Source organism: Cornus florida, unplaced genomic scaffold, assembly GCF_030987335.1.
Source record: "Cornus florida cultivar Cherokee Brave unplaced genomic scaffold, ASM3098733v1 CherokeeBrave_3.0.0_Hap2_Chr03, whole genome shotgun sequence".
NCBI lineage: Eukaryota > Viridiplantae > Streptophyta > Magnoliopsida > Cornales > Cornaceae > Cornus > Cornus florida.
Window position 1 is genome coordinate 4,992,222 of NW_026775573.1, and position 20,009 is coordinate 5,012,230.

The 20,009-nt window shown below is 34.0% G+C and overlaps 1 protein-coding gene across 2 annotated transcripts; it reads right to left on the minus strand.

Moving 5' to 3' along the window:
* Positions 1 to 5,874: 5,874 nt before the first annotated feature.
* Positions 5,875 to 10,998, minus strand: LOC132299147 (squamosa promoter-binding-like protein 7). 2 transcript variants are annotated; one of them, XM_059795620.1, is made up of 3 exons: positions 10,042 to 10,998; positions 9,210 to 9,328; positions 5,875 to 6,500 (listed from the first exon to the last, which is right to left on the minus strand). In XM_059795620.1, the coding sequence occupies exons 1-3, from the start codon at positions 10,752 to 10,754 to the stop codon at positions 6,094 to 6,096; spliced, it is 1,239 nt and encodes a 412-aa protein (XP_059651603.1). In that variant the 5' UTR covers positions 10,755 to 10,998; the 3' UTR covers positions 5,875 to 6,093. The 2 variants fall into 2 exon arrangements, with proteins under 2 accessions (XP_059651603.1, XP_059651602.1); XM_059795619.1 differs by having other exon boundaries at positions 5,875 to 6,515.
* Between the last annotated feature and the right edge of the window lie 9,011 nt (positions 10,999 to 20,009).

Below are 20,009 nucleotides of genomic sequence, written 5' to 3' on the forward strand. Positions count from 1 at the left end.
ATTGTGTCCCAGATGTGGGCCAATCGTATCAACCGAATATTCAGTATTACAATCTTATAGTATCTATCTTTCTGACTATAAGACCTTTGGTAGTGGATAAATTGCTCCGTTTAGGATTTTTGTTTAGTGGTTGACATTTTTTATTCATCCAAATTGTCATCTTTGAAAAATGGCTTATGCTTTCTAAGTCATAATTATAGCAATTATGATACATTTATTCAAATCTCTATGATGATTGGTATAAACATTTGAATGAGCAACATTTTTTTTTTTTTTTTTGAATGGTAAAGCAAACGTCGGGCTCGAATTCTTTCCCTTCTCTTTGAAGATGAGGAGGTTTTAACATTTGGCGAAAAACCCTTTGGTAGGTCAAACGAACAAATTGATAGATATTTCCTCAAGCGAGAATTACTTTTAATGCAAATTTGATTGATCATCATTACTTATTAGAATTGCTCATAATCCGTTGTTGTTGTTGTTGTTTTTTATTTTTATTTTGAATTTAATTATTTAAGATTTTAAAATTTTTGTTTTATTTTATTTATAAGATGACAATATTTTGAGATTTTTGTTGAAGATCTAAACAGATTTGAATTCTCTAATTCGTAGTGTGTATTAGTTTTTAGTGATTAAATTTCATTTCCTACTTTTTCCGTAGTTTTTAGAGATGGTTCAATTTTGAGTTTTCTATTTAGTTTCTTAGTAATATTAGATTCACTCTATTATATAAGCATGTGTACAGTAGATTATTATCATTCAATATTATTGTATCAAATCTGTTTAAATCTCTCTTGAACTTTATACATTCAAAGTTATTATATTGTTCGTCTATGAATGTTCATAACTTTTACTTCGAGAAATCAAAAAAAAAAAAAAAAAATTGAACATGTTTGTTGGAATTGTGCAAGTGCAATGACATTGAAACAAATAAACCAATTAGTCGAGATTCAAATGGACAGTAACAAACACAACTCTGTCCTCAATCAAAAACGTTTTCAAAATGGTGATTCATCTAAGAAGACAATTCCAACATAGATAGCTATTGACTGATCAATGTCGTGTTGTTCGGACATAAATGAAGGTTAGATGGGCATGTTAAATTACTCATTTAACACCATGTAGTTGGGGAAGTAAATGTGGTAAAAGACCGAGCTTGACTTTGAAGCCATTAACTCCACAATACTTGTTGGCAGAGACAAAGTAGTAACCCAATGTACGTAAATATCCCTCATGTTTTTAGATATACAGGACTTCTACAATACACTGAATGGATAACTAACTTCTCACTCCATTTTGATTTCTCTCTCTTTTCCACCACAAACAACACATCTCATTCAGTCCAACTGCTGACTTTGGTTCCTCAAAACTCTTTTTCTTCGACAGCGACGCAACCATAGCAATGCGGTGAGACCGACACCCACAATTAATGTGATTGTTCGATGGTCAAAATGTTGCAATGTGTAGCATTGCTAGTACCAACACGACTTCGCTCAACTAGTAAAGTCTTCGAGAATATTGTCTTTAGGTTCCTTGATGGAGTTGACCTGCCAAATTTGAGGTCTGACTTAAATAATGCACGTTATTCGTTAAGAATTTTGTTCATCTAAAATTTATGAACCGTTCGAAAGTCTAAATAACTATCAGAAGTACTAGTTAGTCAAACTCGTGTATGTATATAAGTAAAAATAAGTTAAATTTCACCATTTTTATGCTTTAGGAGTTCGAAAGACCATCTCCATGCTCATGTAATTAACTTTTTCATCTTTCAATTTAAGATTAATTACTGTTTTGTTAAAATTCACTCTGCCACTAGACAAGTTACCAATTTTTTTAATTCTAAAAGCTGAAAGTCCTCTGGTATTCATAACTCAAAACAAGTAGTGATAATAATCAATCATAGAGACATTCACATTAAGAAAGAACTTGTTATGAATGATTCTTATACAGTTCGTGACCTATTAGAAGTAGAAGGCGTTCTGGTGGGATCCACATGGATAGAAAAAGATTGCATTAAGTTTGACAATGATCGAGTGACATTGCTTGTTCAGCCAAAATTAAGGAATTCCTTGGATATGATGCAAATTGGATCTTGTTTTATCCTTGACGAGAGATTTAAAATTTTAAAAATTCAACATGCACATCGAAAAATTTCATAGTAAATTAAGTCCAAAAAATGCAGAAAAAATTCGAAAAATTCCAGAAAATTCTTAAAGCATAATTTAACCATTTTAGACCTTCTTGAAGTTTCATACCATCCTTTGATGAAGATTACCTGGCTTTAAATAAATTTTACAATTTGAACTACAATGGAAAAAATTAAATTACATCATTGAACTTTCAAATGGCTAAATCAAAACCTTAATTACATTCATCCAAAGATAAAATTATATTAAACCTATAAGTTTCATCCATGGCCCAAACATACATCATCATATATCAATATATATATATATATATATATATATATATATATATGCATATACAATATATATATATATATATATATATATGCATATACAATTTGGATCCATGAATGATGATTTTGATAAATAAAAAAATATGATCTCTAGTAATGAATCAAACCATGGTTTGATACCACTGCTGGGAAACGTGTAAATTTTAAAAACTTTCTGAGCGATTATCATACATAGATCTTAATTCATCACATAGAGATAAGTTTTATGTAAAAATAAAATATGATGTATCATTCAATTAATAGATTGAATACTTACATCAAGGTTTGAGTAAATCTCAGATCCCTTATGTAAAGTGAATGTTCTCACTTATTGTAAATTCCTTTCCTAGATGTCTTTTCCTTAGATCTATATCTTCTTGGTAATGGTTTTGCCTTTAGGAATCATTCATAAGCCTCCATAAATGACCTTTGAAAACTAGGCTTGTGAGAGCCTCCATTAAATGAAAACAATAACCCTAAAATTCGATAGAGAGAAAATATTCATTTTTTTTTTTAAAAGTCACACCTAAAATATGCATGTACCATGTATATATAGGCAAAATAAAGATAAGAAAAGGAAACAATAAATCATTCAATCTCTAATTACCATATCTCAAATCTAATAGGATTCCAATATCAAGTTGGGTTATGAGTGAGAATCCTTTAGACTTATTATTTTCTTAGTTATAATGAATTAATAATTGGTCCGATCCATGGATCCAATTCAATTAATTCATAAATTAATTTCTACTCCACTAAAAGAAATTAATTGAACTCCAAATAAATAATAAGTAACATCTAAGTTAATGTTGCATTTTAACCCCCTGTGCATAATTAGTTATCGGATAAGTAAAGCCATCAATCCGACTACTTAATTAATATATTTATTTTGGTACCTTTGATTATTTCCGGCTTGATCACAATAAAACATTGTTTGACAAAAATAATAATTTAAATAAATAAATATATAATAAATCATTTTGTCTAAAAACACACGACGGCCTTCGAATTTACTTTGTAATCAATCATAATCAATACAAAATAAATACAAGTAATAACGATGCAAATATTGAAAATATAACCCTCTAACTATTAATTACATAATTACCCAAAGTGCCGGCCTAAGGATTCCGAAAATTTCACCGAACAAATCAAAGTAATTACTAATTAATAAAATAATCTATACTTCTCTCATGCTTAAGAGTCAAATGTCATGACGGTGATAGGGAGCAATTGCATACGACGGCTCTCACAATATATCTCAACCTAAAGCGAATCCAGTTCAAGTTTTAGTTAATAATTAGTCCATCCATAATTACCGACTATGAACAATTTATGATTACAATTTATATTCATGTATTGATCATCATCACACGCATATATAAATATATCTTATAATCAAATAGATATTATCAATTTCATAATAAATCGAAACATAATACATTAAATTTATCAATTATATAAATCATAAATATTTCAGATATGTCAAGAACATATGTTATTATTATAAGTTAAATAAAAATTTACTATGCGACATATAAATCCAACCGTTCGAACATAAGTGAAGGTTAGATGGGCATGTTAAATTACTCATTTAACACCATGCAGTTGGGAAGTAAGTGTGGTAAAAGACCGATCTTGACTTTGAAGCCATTAACTACACAAATACTCGTTGGCAAAGACAAAGTAGTAACCCAATGTACGTAAATATCCCTCATGTTTTTAGATATACAGGACTTCTACAGTACACTGAATGGATAACTAACTTCTCACTCCATTTTTATTTCTTTTTCTTTCCCACCACAAACAACATATCTCGTTCAGTCCAACTGCTGACTTTGGTTCCTCAAAACTCTTTTTCTTGCCACATTTCGACAGCGACGCAACCATAGCAATGCGGTGAGACCGAGACCCACAATTAATGTGATTGTTTCGATGGTCAAAATGTTGCAAGGTATAGCATTGCTTGTACATTCACGACTTAACTCAACTGGTAAAGTCTTCGAGAATATTATCATTAGGTTCTTTGATGGAACTGACTTGTCAAATTTGAAGTCTGACTTAAATAATGCATGTTATTCGTTAAGAATTTTGTTCATCTAAAATAAATGAACCATTCGAAAGTCTAAAGTAACTAGCATAAGTACTAGTTAGTCAAACTCGTGTGCATATGTAAAGATAAGTCAAATTTCACCATTTATATGTTTTAGGAGTTCGAAAGACCATCTCCATGCTCATGTAATTAACTTTCTCATCTTTCAATTTAGGATTAATTACTGTTTTGTTAAAATTCACTCCGCCACTAGTCAAGTTACCAATTTTTTTAATTCTAAAAGCTGAAAGTCCTCTGGTATTGATAACTCAAAACAAGTAGTGATAATAATCAATCATAGAGACATTCACATTGAGAAAGAACTTGTTATGAATGATTCTTATTTAGTTCATGACCAATTAGAACTAGAAGGCATTTTGGTGGGATCCACATGGATAGAAAAAGATTGCATTAAGTTTGACAATGATCGAGTGACATTGCTTGTTAGGCCAGAATCAAGGATTCCTTGGATATGATGCAAACTGGATCTTGTTTTATCCTTGATGAGAGATTATAAATTTTAAATATTCAACATGCACATTGAAAAACTTCATAGTAGATTGAGGAGGAAATATTGCAATTTCTTTAGGTTTAGTTTGAAAAATAAGCCAAAAATTCAATCATAGTCAATTGATATATGATCCTAGAAATTAACCAACATGTTGTGTTGATCCATGAAAAGAAGTTTCTTTTCCTTTTCATTCAAAACTCAAATTGTAGTGACCAGCAACTTTATTAATGTTTGTAGTGACTAGCAACTTTAATGCACAAAAGTCATTGTCTAGATATGCTTTCGGAAAGCAAATTGAAAAGCAAAGCTACATTTTTGGAAGTTGCATTTTGCAGCAACATTGAGGGACAGGTATATTAGCAACAATTTTGGAAAGAAATTGAGTGTGTGAAAAAGGGAATTGTATCTTCATCAATTATATAATCTAACCTAATTATAATGGATTGAATTTAAATCAGGTCACTAGCACAGTCACAACCATCTCAAGAAAAACCATGCGACACCTTCCATTAAACCAATAATTTTGTAAACTTACAGAAACCTAACATGGATATAGAAAGTGATTTGGAGTCCAAAAGTGGAATATATCCAAAGGATCACCGTAAGTGTGGGCATATACCCCACCATTAAGTCACGGTAATGTCAATATGGGACTCACACCCTCACTCACCCTTTCAGAATTCCGACTTTGGACTCCCTATCATTCCCCTATCCTGCAACCTCACTTAAATAAAAGTAAGTTGCTGGTTAATTTAAAGTTGTGTGTGTGAATTGGGAATTTAATTTGTTTGTGACTTCCAATTTGAATCAAACCAGTTGCCTGCACAAGGTGTGGTGGTGGCACCAAAATATAAACTACACCACCCAATTAACATTATAAGATTATTGTAACCAAACAATGATGAAATACTTTGCAAAAATTATTCACTACAACACAAATTATGCAGGACAATAATCTAATATGCTAGAAAATTGGTACCTACTCACACTAGACAAATTTATGACAATAAAACAATCAATGAACTCTTGGAAACTTCAAACAACATGAGCTCCACCTAGGGAGCTCCACAACTCAGAACACTCTTCTTCCTCCTTAGATTTTTCTCTCACAGACAAGAACCCGAAAGCTGTACTTGGAGCTTGCATGAGGTCCAGTGTCAAGTGGGCACCGGCTTCACTGAACCGGTCCCAACTGTGTGGCTCCGGGAACACTTGGTGATGAGTGGTTACCAATGGATAGGAACCTGCAGATTGGCTCCTATTCATGTCCTCCAATGCATGATTGTGCCAATGCCAATCTCGGTCAACGACGAGCTGCTGGGATAGAATGGCTGCGCGGTTTTCTGCAATCAGCTCACGTAGTGCAGCGCTGCATCTTGAGGAGAGATCAGATGATGAAATCCAAGAATTGTTCTTCGATGACAGAAGAGAGAGAGCACGACCTGGAAGTAATAAACCTGGAAGCCTATTAGACGCAAGTTCGAATTTCCATATTTCTTTTGAGTTTCAACTTGAGCCTTAAAATGCATTTAATTAACCAGAAATATATATACATCCAAGGTTGTGTAACACTAGCATAACATGCATGCAAATTATTGTGGTTATGGTCTACACAAACAAGCATCTTTTACGTAGATCATAACAGTTGAATCGTTTATCACTCAAATCCTCAAAACTATATTAAAATGAAACTATCTATGTTTATAATCTATACTTATTTTCAAATACAGAACTACAAAGAGCGGAACATTTGCACATACATTACGCAAGAAAAGCTTCATTCATACATAGGAGTTGGCACATTTTGTTTCCGGCCCTGCTTTAAGAGTATTAGTTTAAATGATCGTCCCTTGTATTTCACACTTTCAACTATGTCAATTTTTCTTGTGCATTTGTGAACTCGTGTGGTGCAGTACTGAGCCAGCTGAATCCACAATCATCGGCCTAATGGGATCGGGATCATTCAATACAAATCTAAACAAGATAACCGTGCAACAAACTTAAGATTCAGGGATCTGATTCTGGCATAGCCTTCACCTATATGAATGAAAATGTTTAAAAGATACAAGCTCCTAAAAGAGAAATATCCCACTTCAGTAAAACAAATATTAATAACAACAACAGCAATTGGTGAATATATTTTACAAACTAAATAGTCGGGTAGAAATCCTTCAGCTTATACATGCAACGTGTAAAGCAAAAGCACAAATGCAACACAGAAATTCGGAAGCCGAAACTTGAAGCACATGCATATTTTTCATGGTTCGGCAATGTGCTTAGAGGAGGGGGAGACATATCTATCTACTATCAGAAAACATTAGGGTTACACGAGCCCTAACGTCTCAATTGTTAGCATCATTCCCATCTACAAATAAATTATCCTATTTCCGCGTTGAGTTTTTAAACCCTACGTAAAAAGAAAAAAGCGCCTTTTTTTTGGCTGCCTCTAAAAAGGCCCTTTTAAGATATCTCATAGAATCCACCACAATACAACAACTCAAGTTTACTGAGTTTAGAACATATAATGCAGTAAGAAAGACGAAAACCAAATATCCCGAATCCAGAAAGAGAAAGCCTAGCATTGAGCAATGTAATTTTAATTTTATATGAACTTAAGTCGATATCCAAATAATGAGATGGTGGAGCATCTGATTCAACAACTCCACAATGATATATCAACTACTAGGATTTGATGACTCCGATCATTTTGGCCAATCTAGTTCTCATCTAGGGTAGCATTTTATGTTAGATCACATTTTTTTCCCCGTAAATGATCTATTGCATTACATTGATAAACCAATTCCGCTATTTACTTACAGAATTAACATATGGTAAGACATTTTAGCAACTTGGACAACCAGCACCTATAGGGCAAATTGATTATCAACCAAGCAATAAAGTTTATGTGAATCTAGTGCCCCATAAAACTAATTAGTTTGGAGCCTAATGAATGCTCCTAAAAAAAAGCTTTTTGGTTCACTGACAACTTTAGTTAAAGATCCAACTCACTTCCTATCTGGTGAAGCTTCATTTACACAAGCTTTGAAGTTATCATGAAACATAAGAAATCAAATGCAGCCTCAAGAAATAAACAATTCAATATGGTAACAAAAAATTAATTAATGACCAGATATCTTCCAGCATTGTCTATTCGTGCTAGGGTTTTATTTATCTTTGTACTAAATTGCTATCTCACTTTTCCATTACCTGTACAGGGGATCACACCATTTTGCTTTCCAAGTTTTAGCTATGGTGCCAAAGCTTTTGAAGTAAAGTAGAAAAAAAAAAAAAGAAGCTGAAAAGGCGTTTAAAGGGACTGGTAGGTCATGGCTTAAATACTTATCACTAAAGCTCTAGATGAATGTAACTCTCATCCATGCTTTAATCATCATGCTTCTTAGTTTCAACAGAAAATCGCAAACACGAAAAATGTGAAAAGTGGAATCTCATACCATGCCCCCCCATGAAGAGGAGGTGCAGGGTGCAAGTTGCAGTTAGGATATGTATGTGTCTGTCATACTTGTATAATATATGTGAGACTATATATGGAGAAACATTGAAGAAGTGTGGAAGAACATATTCACCTCCTAAAGACAATTACATAAACCTAAATGTATCCCAAAACTCACAAAGAAATTTATATTTATTTGAGATTAATAAATCTAAATGAACAAATAGTTATTGAAGAAAGAAAATACAAATGGACGATGAATAATTGTACTACTTTTAAGTTCTAACATTTGAAAAGTTTTTGATGATCAAATTGAACAAATTTGATCAAAATCCAATTTTGACAGCAAAAACAAGAAAGAACATTTTTTTTTTTTTCAGAATTTTAGGTTCATGGTAATAATTTTATAGGTCTAAACCATGTTGCATTTTTCTTCTTTCCATCAATGCTTTTGCCATAGACCAAAATTAACCTCATGTTATAGTCAGCTACATGGGCCCAAAATACAGTCTAAAATATCTGCCATTATTTCCACCGACTTCTGCAAAGCAAATCTCTAACCATCATAGACCTAGCCCATCCACTCACACTGCACACACACACACACACACACACACACAAAAATCTATGTATACATGTGTATATATGTATATTATGGACATTGCTATTTAGAAATTAGAGGAAATGATTAGTGAAGTACCTTTAGAAGAGTTCCTAGCAATAGAATCATGAGAGCTCTTTCTTCTTCTCTCGTTGTGCCCTGCTAATCTCCTTCTACAACTTCTCTTGGAATCATCAAACTCTGTCACTGCATGAAACCTAAACCCCGCCCACAAATTGTAATTACATTTAAGCCCATTACTTGACTATAAAATCGCCAAACACGGAACAATTAAATATATAGCAAATACACTCAATTATACATATTAATATACACAGACACACACAAAGATGTATATACGTATATGCAAACAAATACAACGAATAACAAGCATCACAATTCCGAGAGTGGATCGCATGCATAGTACTACATCTGATGGTCCACATCAATCATCTTTGTGAGTGATGAGAACCGCCGCACAGTATCCCGATGGTGGACCCGATTTTCTCTAAACTTTAAAATGCGTAACGTTATAAATTAAATCGAGAATATAACACCAACAATCACACAAATCTTGGCGTTTGTAAGCATACTCAATTAGAATGCGCAAATCAATCATCCAATGCACTAGAAGGGATGTGATATGCCAAGTCCACAAAGGGAGGTGACCAAACAAATCCCAAAAATCCCGGAGCAATAAGTAGAATGTCATTGAGTCAGAAATGAGCTTCTGGGTTCTGCCAATTATACAAAGCAAATAATAGATGTATATATATATATATATATATATATATAGTATATGTATACATATATATACATAATATAATACATGTATCTATATAGTATATGGCAGTCAGAAAACCCAAAACACGCTGCCTCTGATGAAAGAGAAAGAAAGTAGAGAGAGAAAGGAAAGTACTAGTATTATTACCTGCTACACTGTTGACAAAACCGTTGCTCTAACCCTAGAACAACCACTTTGGGTGCCTTTGAGTGCACTTCACAAACCTTGTGCCTCTTGTGGTAGTCCTTGGCGTTCACCAGCGCCACGTGGCAACCTTCAACCTGACACCTCGGCACCACGGCCGGCGACGCCACCGTCACACCCACCGATGTAGAAGGCCCCACAAAACCGCCGCCGCCGCCAACACCAACACCAACACCAACACCGCCGTAGTAAGTTTTGCCTCTTTTGGTTATGGAGAAGCCACCACCCACGTGGCGTTCATTGAGGGCAGTAGCATCCTCGAAATAGTGCCTCTTGCCTAGCTTCAAGCACGTGAGGTGCGGGTCCGGGTTGTAGTTGTTGGACCCTCCACCACCGGCATAGAGAGAGGAGGAGCGGTGGTGGTGGTGGTGCGCATTGTTCCCCTCGTGAGAAAACATGAGCGCGTGGACCCCACTCGCCCCCGGGTGTGCGGTGGCCGGCGCCGCCGTGGCGGTTGCGGCGGAAACGGTGGCTGCGGCAGCGGTGGTGGGTGTGTTAAACGAGTTGTTGTTAGTACTACAGCTGCTCCAGTCAAACCGTGAAGTACCAAGCTCGCAGCTGATATTCCATGCAAGGCTGTTGCTGCTGCAATTACCATTCTGCCCTCTGTTGCTACTATTGGTGCTGCTGTTGAACAAGTTCCAACTACTCTCCATCTCTCTCTCTAAAAAAAAATTCTCTCTCTAAAAATGGAGTTATGGGTACTTGAGGGCTTGCTTGCCGGCTTGGTGGGTTGCTAGTTTTTGTTTGCAAAATGGGAGTTAACACTGCATATAAGTAGAGATCCGCAAGTTGTCTCTATAAAAGAAGGAAAGATATAGAGAGAGAAAGTGGGGACGAGGAGAGAGAGAGAGAGTGGGCAGTGAGCAGTGGGGTGGTATGGTTCTACTCCAATGGGATTGGGTGTTTAAACTTTAACGAGAAAAGCTGCAAAGTTAGCACTCTTGGGGTAATAGAGAGAGAGAGAGAAAATGTGGCACGTGAGAAGGTGAGGAAGAGCATGTGGCAGAGTACTCAGAGTGGGACCAGAGCCATTGGGGGTATTGAAGTGATTTGATTAGAAGAGTCAGCTCTGAGTTATGTGAGCGGCAATAATAGAAAGAGACAGACCACAACCAGAGAGGTGGTGATAAGACTCCTGGAAATCAGTTACAAACTACTGTACACAGACCCCCTTCTTCTACTACCCTATATACGTATAGGTACACTACCTGACACACGTGCTTTGCACGTGAAATAAAAGGGTCAAAAAACGGAGGTAGGTGGTAAAGATAAGAATCCATTGATTTTTCATCCTTTTAAAAATTTCATTTTACTTTTTGGCACATTCAATTTTAAGAGAAAAATAAATTTTTTTTTGTCATAGTTGTCTGTACTGAAATTTATATTTTTATTTACAAATTTTTAAAAAAAATTATACTCAAATTGTCAAATTTTTACTCACACTCTTAATTAAATTATTTTCAACTGTAAATTCCGGAACTAATTCAATTGCAGCAAGGTAATTAATTAGATGAAAAAAAACCATGAGTTTTGAGTTATCTGATGTACCATGATCTTAAAATACTCTCAACGTCAAAAAAATTGTGAAATCTTTCAAATCCTAAATTGTAACGGATAAAGATTGATGATAGTACAGAAAAATCGAAATAGAGAAGTTTAATCGTAATTATTTTCTTGGAAATTTTAGTTAGTCCAAAAGATATTATATTTATAAATTAATTAATTAAGTTTGATAAATTAATGTTGGAATGGTAAGGTAGTGATGTAACGCTATAACATCTGTAAGATCCTAAGATCAAATACTTAGAAATGATATGAGAGAAATTTCCTAAGAAATAATCGGTTCCTCTTCAACAAGTTCTTCTAGGCTTAGTAGTTGTTCAACAGAACTCCCTTGAGGATTCGAATGTAAAATTTGAAAGTTGAAACAAAGACGCCAAGGCGCCAAGCCTGCCACCGGTGAGAGGGCCGGCGGGAGTAACTTCAATGAAATTTAAGATTACGAGGAGATCACCTTTTTATTTTTTCTGGGTAAAGAAGTACATCACCTTCCCCAACCACACGAGAAACAAAATAACGTTTTTTTATTTGACTGTTTTGACACTTACACAAAATTAATATAATTTAATTATTATCCTAAATATATACACACACTGTTGTACGGGCGCAAGAGTTCTGATGTGATCAGAATTCAAATCATTTTCTGTAGTTTATCAGAACGGAAGGAAATTAATTACAAATTGTAGTATTAATAGAAAAGTGACAAAAGGAAAATTCAATGTGGAAACCTAGTATATTTAGTTATTTACTCTGTTTCTTATATTAGATATTCGAGCTATTTATATATGTAAGAGCAAATGTTGTAACCTAGTAATAGGTTTTTGCAATCCAAAATAAAAGATGGATGATTTAAATTCTCATTTACAATATCAACAAACTCTGTCCAGCTCCCTAACCTTTAAATCAGCATCCTAAATATAGCTAAAAGAATAAGTCAACCTTATTCACTCTCCTTGACTTTTGGAATCCAGACCTCTTGACCAAAGCTCAATTAGTGTCTCGAGGAGCCCTCGAAGGGCAAATTCCCGCCTTGGTAATCAACCTGCCTGAGAAAGTCTATCTTTGAGGTTTCAATCATCCGTGGCAATGTTCCAAGGAGGGAGCCAGTATAGGACTTAGGGGGCATGTGTTTCCATGCATTTTTTTCTTTTCTTATTATATATATATATATATATAAGAATGTATATATATATAATATATAATATACATTCCTATAATATGTATATATTTTTTAAAAATGTGTAAAAATATCCCTTTCTATATCATATATGTTTTACAGATGTCTCGATAGCTCAGTGGTTAGTGTCTTCGGTGAATTTTAAGAGTACCTGGCTTCGACTAAGGCAAAAATGAAAAATACTATATATGTTTCCTTAAACGTTTTTTCTCATCCCAAAAATATTAATCTCTATATAACGTTATTACATTAATGTGCACCCCTAAAAAAAAAAAAATTATGGCTCCATCCCGAATGTCCAAGAGTTTTAAGTGGCCTAGGAATGGAAAGAGTTTTTGACTGAGAATAATACCCTTAATTATTGACTTTGAACCTGATCTCACGGGGTATTTTTTGAACTTTAATTATGTATACCCACTCATTTTAGCTTGGCAAGTGCTATGTAAGTGCCCACTTACCACACCCATACCGAGTAAGACTATTATGAAGCCTTGTAAGGACAATTATTAATTCTTCTCGTTAATAGTTGAATTAAGAAAATTATTATAATAAAAAAAATATTTTTCTCAAAAATTGTCATCGGGAGATAATTTTCTTAATAACCTTATTCTTGCAACAATCTCTACATGCAAGATTCATAATTTTGCCTTAAAATCAAAGTGTATTTTGGTACAATCTGTATTTTGGTACAATTGACTCCACTTATCTTTTTAATAAAGAAATTAATAAAATTACATCTGGAATGAAAAACTAAAAATATTATAAAAAAATAACATGTAAACTTCATTTTTTATAAAAAAATAATAATAATAATAATTGAAGTAAATGATAAAGTGATCACCAGTGAGGATACTACAAAACAGGTGGTGTTTGTGTGTTTGTATTTTACCTACCATTTGAAAAGAAAAAACATTATAAAAAAAATGAATTTAAATATAATTTTTGTCATTATCGAAACACAATAAAAGTATGCAAGTATGTAGAATGGTATAAGTAGGGTAGTGTGAGAAAAAGAGAGATCGGACGAATATGAATTTATGTCACTACTTTGAACATTACCAAATCCATCATTCAATGCAACAGTCTGTAAAGTTGCAATACAGTCTCTACATATACGATTGGCCATACACGTGTCACACAATAGGGCCCACCTCAGATCCTCAATCACAGCAAAGATTGACCACATTGCCACTGATCGTGACCACTCCTTTGCACTCCATTTGAACAGTCATAAACTAAATTAATGAATAAATAATACCCCTACTAGGATTATCAATATAGTTTAAAATTACAGGTACAATATTTCTTTCTCAAAATAATTGTGTCACACCTTTTCCCAGAAAAGACAAAACAAAACAAAACGTATAACTAATGAATAGAATTGAAACCTAATGTTACATGGAGTGCTTATCATTGATTCGATGTGATACAAGAATTTCAAAATATCTTTTCCTTAACAGTAAGAAGATGGCATGCAATAATGATTCAGACGGAACACCATGCGCAATAATTTCACGTGTAATAAGCCAGTCATTTACTATTGGACTCAAAAATTTAAATTAAAAAAGCAATGTTATATATCCTCCCTTGTAAGTTTAAGATCCTCTCACCTTAATTTTATGTGAAACACCTATTATTATAAGTAAAATTTGTCCCATATCGGATTTGAGGAGGAAATTGAATAGATTTGGATTAGGTGTTAGTCTCATCTTATCGTTTAAACTTTTGAATCAGATTGCGAAATAATTCATGATATCAAAATCAGACTTAATCATTGATCTGGTGCTACGCTAAATACACGATCTGAAGGTGCCCAAGTGAGCCCTCTCGGATAAGTAGGGTGACCCGATCACAAACATCAAATCCGAAAATGTCCAAATGAGTCTCTCAAAGAGACAGAGTGATCGGACCTCAACGAAGTTTGGAGTTGCCGCTTACAACTACAATGATTAGGATGGCAAAACTGTAGATAAGTGAAAAGCTTGGGGGCATTTGTATGAACTATCCGTTGGTGGAAAAGGTTGAGACAGGTCCTCGTGTAACATAACAGACAGCAGCGAATAGCAAAATAGACTTAAAAATAACAGTCCCTTTTGCCTGTGGTTAAATAGTAAAAATACAGAAGAGCGAGAGATTTAGATGAAAAAGCATAAGTCTGCTGAACCCACGCGCCATTTTTGAGCTTTACCACGCGTCGCGATATCCACCGTTCGATGACTTACGTGGACGATATTATCACCGCGTGATATTTGCAAGCTTCTCTTGTGCGCGTATTGTTACTTTTTTATGAGCATTTATATCATGAATGGAAGGTGTCGGACTTTTAGCGGTCTTCTCTGCTGTGGACGAAAAGTAAAGGAAATGAATGGGGATAGCTACCTGACAATGATGTTCACATGTCAAGATCATGATCAGGGACATTGTGGTAAATTTACATCTACATCAAACTTCTAGAGATAAACCCTTTTGTACTTTTTGATAAAAACAAAAAAAAAAATTATGATCCGGATTTTATTACTACTATAATTATTTTTTAGGGTAAAATACATTAAACCCCTTGAATTATTGGTCATTTACAAGAAACTCCTTTGAATTACAAAAAACTCTCCCGAACTATGATTTTGTTACAATTTACCCCCTTGAACTATTGATCATTTGCAAGAAACCCCCCTGACTATGATTTTGTTACAATTTACCCCCTTAAACTATGATTTTGTTGCAATTTACCCCCATGACATCAGCTTCCGGTACCGAAAATTTTGAAAGACCAGTTTACCCTTATAACACGCTGCATCGTTTTAACTTATACACTTCTTACTTCTTTTTTTTCTACCAAAAGATATTTTTCACCCAATACAACCAAAACTGAGAGCTGGAGAGAGAGAGAAGAGAAAATCCGAGGTTGGTGGGATGGCTCGGTCTCGGATGATGGTGGCTTGTGCGCAGAAGACTTAGCTGTGATGAGAGCTCAGTTGACTCGGCCGTGAACTGTGGGGCTCGGCGGTGAACAGTGGACGGCTGTGTGCTCGAAACACGGACGGCGGTGTGCTCGGCTATGGAGATGGCAGAATGGGCGGGCGAGATTGGAATGGACGGTGGAATGGACCGGCGAGCAAGGTGAACTGAATGGCGGGCAAGGCGGTGACGGCGATGGGCTGACGCAACGGTGCAGAGAAGTGCGATATATATGGCCGACGGATCTGGCGGGTGGTGCAACGGCTATGATGGAGCTATAACATGAAACCCACCAATCCCAACAACAAATTCCTCTGCTTCATTGTCCCTTTCAGTCAATCAATTCGCGTGGATGAGGTAAACTGCAAAAAAATATATAGTTCAAGGGGGTTTCTTGCACATACCCCAATAGTTAAGGGGGGTTTTTTTGCAACTTTTATAGTTCAGGGGGGTTTCTTGCACATACTCCAATAGTTCAGGGGGGTTTAACGCACTTTACCCTATTTTTTATGATATTTTTTCAAATTTTAAGCATTGTTTAAGACTTCAAGTATTTGTCATATTAAATTCTAATACGATATTTAAATTGTGTTGCAAAATGTACTTAATTAATTAAAAAAATTAATTTGTTCGTAATGAATTAAATTATCATGTCATAGTTTCTTCTTTATTTTATCACTTATATTATTTAACGTAGTGTTATATTAGATATTTTTATTGTGGTTAGTATTTATTTATATCTCGGAAGTAAATTTATGTTGAGCATGAGAGTATGAAATCAGTGTTTTAAAATTAATTAAAATTGGAGGAAATTCTAATTAGGTGGTACAAATTCTAAAGTTGAGTTCTTTTTAGCTTACACAAAAATCTAATTTCAATCTCCACAAAAAAAAAAAAAAAAAAAAAAAAAAAAAAACGAATAAATTGTTTTGAATTAATAAAAAATAGTAAAAGGGACTAACACGCCAGTGGTCAAGCAATCCTATTTCTCAAATAGAGATTAGGGATTCAAGTTTCGATGAAATTATGTGTGTGGGTGAGGGTACCAACTATATAAAAAAAAAAATTACATGTGCCTACTTTACATGTTATGAGAAATGTTGAAATTTCATATGATTGACAATTTTTCGTATTTAAGAACATAATTGAGTATTCATCTAATAGAATTTTTTGGTCGATGTTCAAATATAACTCGGAAAACGAATAAGTACGCTACGAAAATAGGATTAAATTCAAGCAACAATGTCAAATGAGTCTTTGATTGGATCCATCTCATATATATATAGCTCAAATAAGTTGATCATGCTTAATTATTGTCTCTCTTTTTTAATTTCTTTTCTTTTTCTTTCAAACTTTATCATTCTAGCAATTTAAAGTAACTTCTAAAAGGAAACTACTTTAAAAAGCATTTCTCATCAATTGTTCCTAATTAATTTATTACACTTTTATTACTTTATTATGTGTACAAGAGTTTTGAAAAAGTAAAAGTTACTTTTGGAACAACATTGATATAAGATTTACCAAAGTATGACATTATGTCAAAAATAGTAAGATGTGTATAATTTTTTTTTATAAAAAAAGTCCCATTTCATTTATAATAAAAATGATGGGGGCATGATTGAAACAAAAGTCGAAACAATTGTGTGCGCGCGCTTAGGATTCCATTTATCATTCACTGTGTTTTTTTTCACTGTACCATGCTACATAACCACACCATACCAGATTCCAAACCATTGAATGAAATCATTATACATAATCGTACTTTGGTTGGTACTTAATTAGTAGTACTCATTTAATGATTTTGCAGAAATCTGAATGCAAGTTCCCAAAAAGCAGGAAGACATTAAGAGAGAGAATTAAACACACTGTTTCTCACTCTCTCTCTCTAGAACTCAGTTTGTACCAGATGAAATGGGTTTTCGACACGTGGACATGAACAAACTCCATCAGAATTCTCCCGTACTCGCAGAGTTGGGAAACTGATAGACATGGGGATCTCTGATACTTCACATACAATATTGTTCCTTTTAATGAAACACATAAAAGAATACAACGAAAAAAAAAGAAGGCAGATCACCCATTAAGCTGAAGAAGGGGACCATTCTTTTCTTTTCGTTTTTTTCACTCCTTTTTGTGTGAATTAAGAGGGGACCATTCTATATATTTTCTCGACTCTTTGATGCCGGACTATACGCTATCAGTTCAGTAAACATAAACAATTTGTTTTTACAAGACTTTTAACTTCTAAATCCCATGATTCATCCAATACTATATGGTAGGGGTTATATAAACTAAAACTATCATGATCTTGAATTGTGCTTATCACATATATTTTCTCAAATAAAGTGTGTTAATTTTGTGGTTTTAAGGTTATAAGGACATTAAGCTAATCTCACTGTTACAAGGTTAATTCAATTCGTTATTTGATGTCATGTTCTGAATTTAAATCGTTATTGAATTATTCGACTATTAGGTGAATGGATGGATAGAGGGGCTAAAATGTTATGCATACTCGTATATAAGATCTCTCTTGTAATACACAACATTTCATTCTTAAAATATAATTTTTTTTAATTTTTATGTCAAGTCAAAGGAAAAAGAAGATTTATGCTAAAAAGAAAGACAAGTAAAATGACTTTTAAGGGACAAAACTTAATTATATATATCTATATATATATATATGGCTCATCAAGAGAGAAGCAAAGAATTTGGAGAACATTTTAAAATTGTAAAAGTATTAGAAAAAAAGTTAAAATAGTAGTAGTAAAAAAATAGATAGTTAGGGTTAGATTATGGAGAGTAGATGTTTCTATCAAGGCTGAGTCAAGATGGACCCTGCTCTGTGCTGGCCTCTACTGTACCTCTGAACTTCTGATGGATCCAATGTCCTAATTGATCTGTATATGGACCCCAAGCCCTGAGCCTTGCATGGCCCATCAAACCTCCCTTGTCAACCCTCATCATGGAAATGCTCCAATACTTCACAATTTTATTGATAACTTTACATCAAACTTATGTTAGCAATCAATCACAGGCCTCTGATTTGGATTTGAGAGGGTACCACTATGGACAATACGGTCAGGATTCACCAAAATTATTATACATGTGAAAGGGTAGATTGGACTCATCATCATCCTTGTTGGAACCAATTAATTAATATATGATGTGTATGTAACTTCTTAGAAGGTTTTGTTGATATTAGCTAATAAGGTGCATTGCAAGGATATAATGGTCCACCAAATTTGCTAACAGTACCAATTCACTACTCTCTAATTTAAATATGCAAAGTTGGATAACATTTCTATAATAACATTGACATGCATGGTATAATACGAGTTATGTCACGTATGTGGACCATCGGATGTAATATATCACTTGTGTTACTTTTGAAGTCTGAAGTATACACATGATAATCATAGGTGTATGATGCTTTCAATACTTTCGGATGAGTATACATATGAAAAACATATGTAGTAAGTAATTTTACTACATTAGTACATCAAATTGACTGAAATGCATACGTTGAACATCATGTTAGGTAAAAACATTATTTTACACTTAAAAAAAATTGTCAAATAAAATAACTATTTAATTACGTCCCATCGTCTTTATGTTTGTGCATTCGACAAGTTTTAAACCTAATACAATCGTACCTGAGTCAATCTAACATAGGATATCCATAATACCTAACATAAAATATTCATAGTACTCTATAGTGTATGTATACCTATGTGCTAACATTGGAATTAGGATATGCATTTATATGTCCATAGTGTGTATAACTTCAAGGGATAGTCTAATGACAAAAGCTCTCACCACATATCATAGAGGTCTGGTGTTCGAACTCCCTTGAAAGTTTTTCGGTAATAACCCGGTGGCATGTGAAACAAGAAAACTACATATACCTGGTAGTAAAATATAAAGTGTTCTAAGAGACCCGATATTGCCATTGTGAGATTATGTACGTTTGTGCACTATTATTTTTTTTCTTTCTGGTAGGTGCATGTGTACTCTTTGGAGTAATATACAAGGGTCCAAAACAGAGTGGTCTGCACATTTGGTCAAACATGATGTGCATAGAACACACACTCTGATGGCAAGCAATTAAGGTGAAGTGGATACATGGAGTGGCCCATGTCCCCAGGGCTAGCTCAGGCCTAACGCTGGACCAATCTACTCTCAGATTGAGTTGAAAGTTTTTAACACAAGCCCAAAT

Excerpts from the sequence above, each read along its gene's own strand:
- LOC132299147 (XM_059795619.1), bottom strand. The coding sequence starts at position 10,754 with ATGGAGAGTAGTTGGAACTTGTTCAACAGCAGCACCAATAGTAGCAAC. Across the intron at positions 9,329-10,041 it reads TTTTGTCAACAGTGTAGCAG|GTTTCATGCAGTGACAGAGT; the intron begins GTAATAATACTA and ends GGCGGGGTTTAG. Across the intron at positions 6,516-9,209 it reads TGCTAGGAACTCTTCTAAAG|GTTTATTACTTCCAGGTCGT; the intron begins GTACTTCACTAA and ends ATAGGCTTCCAG.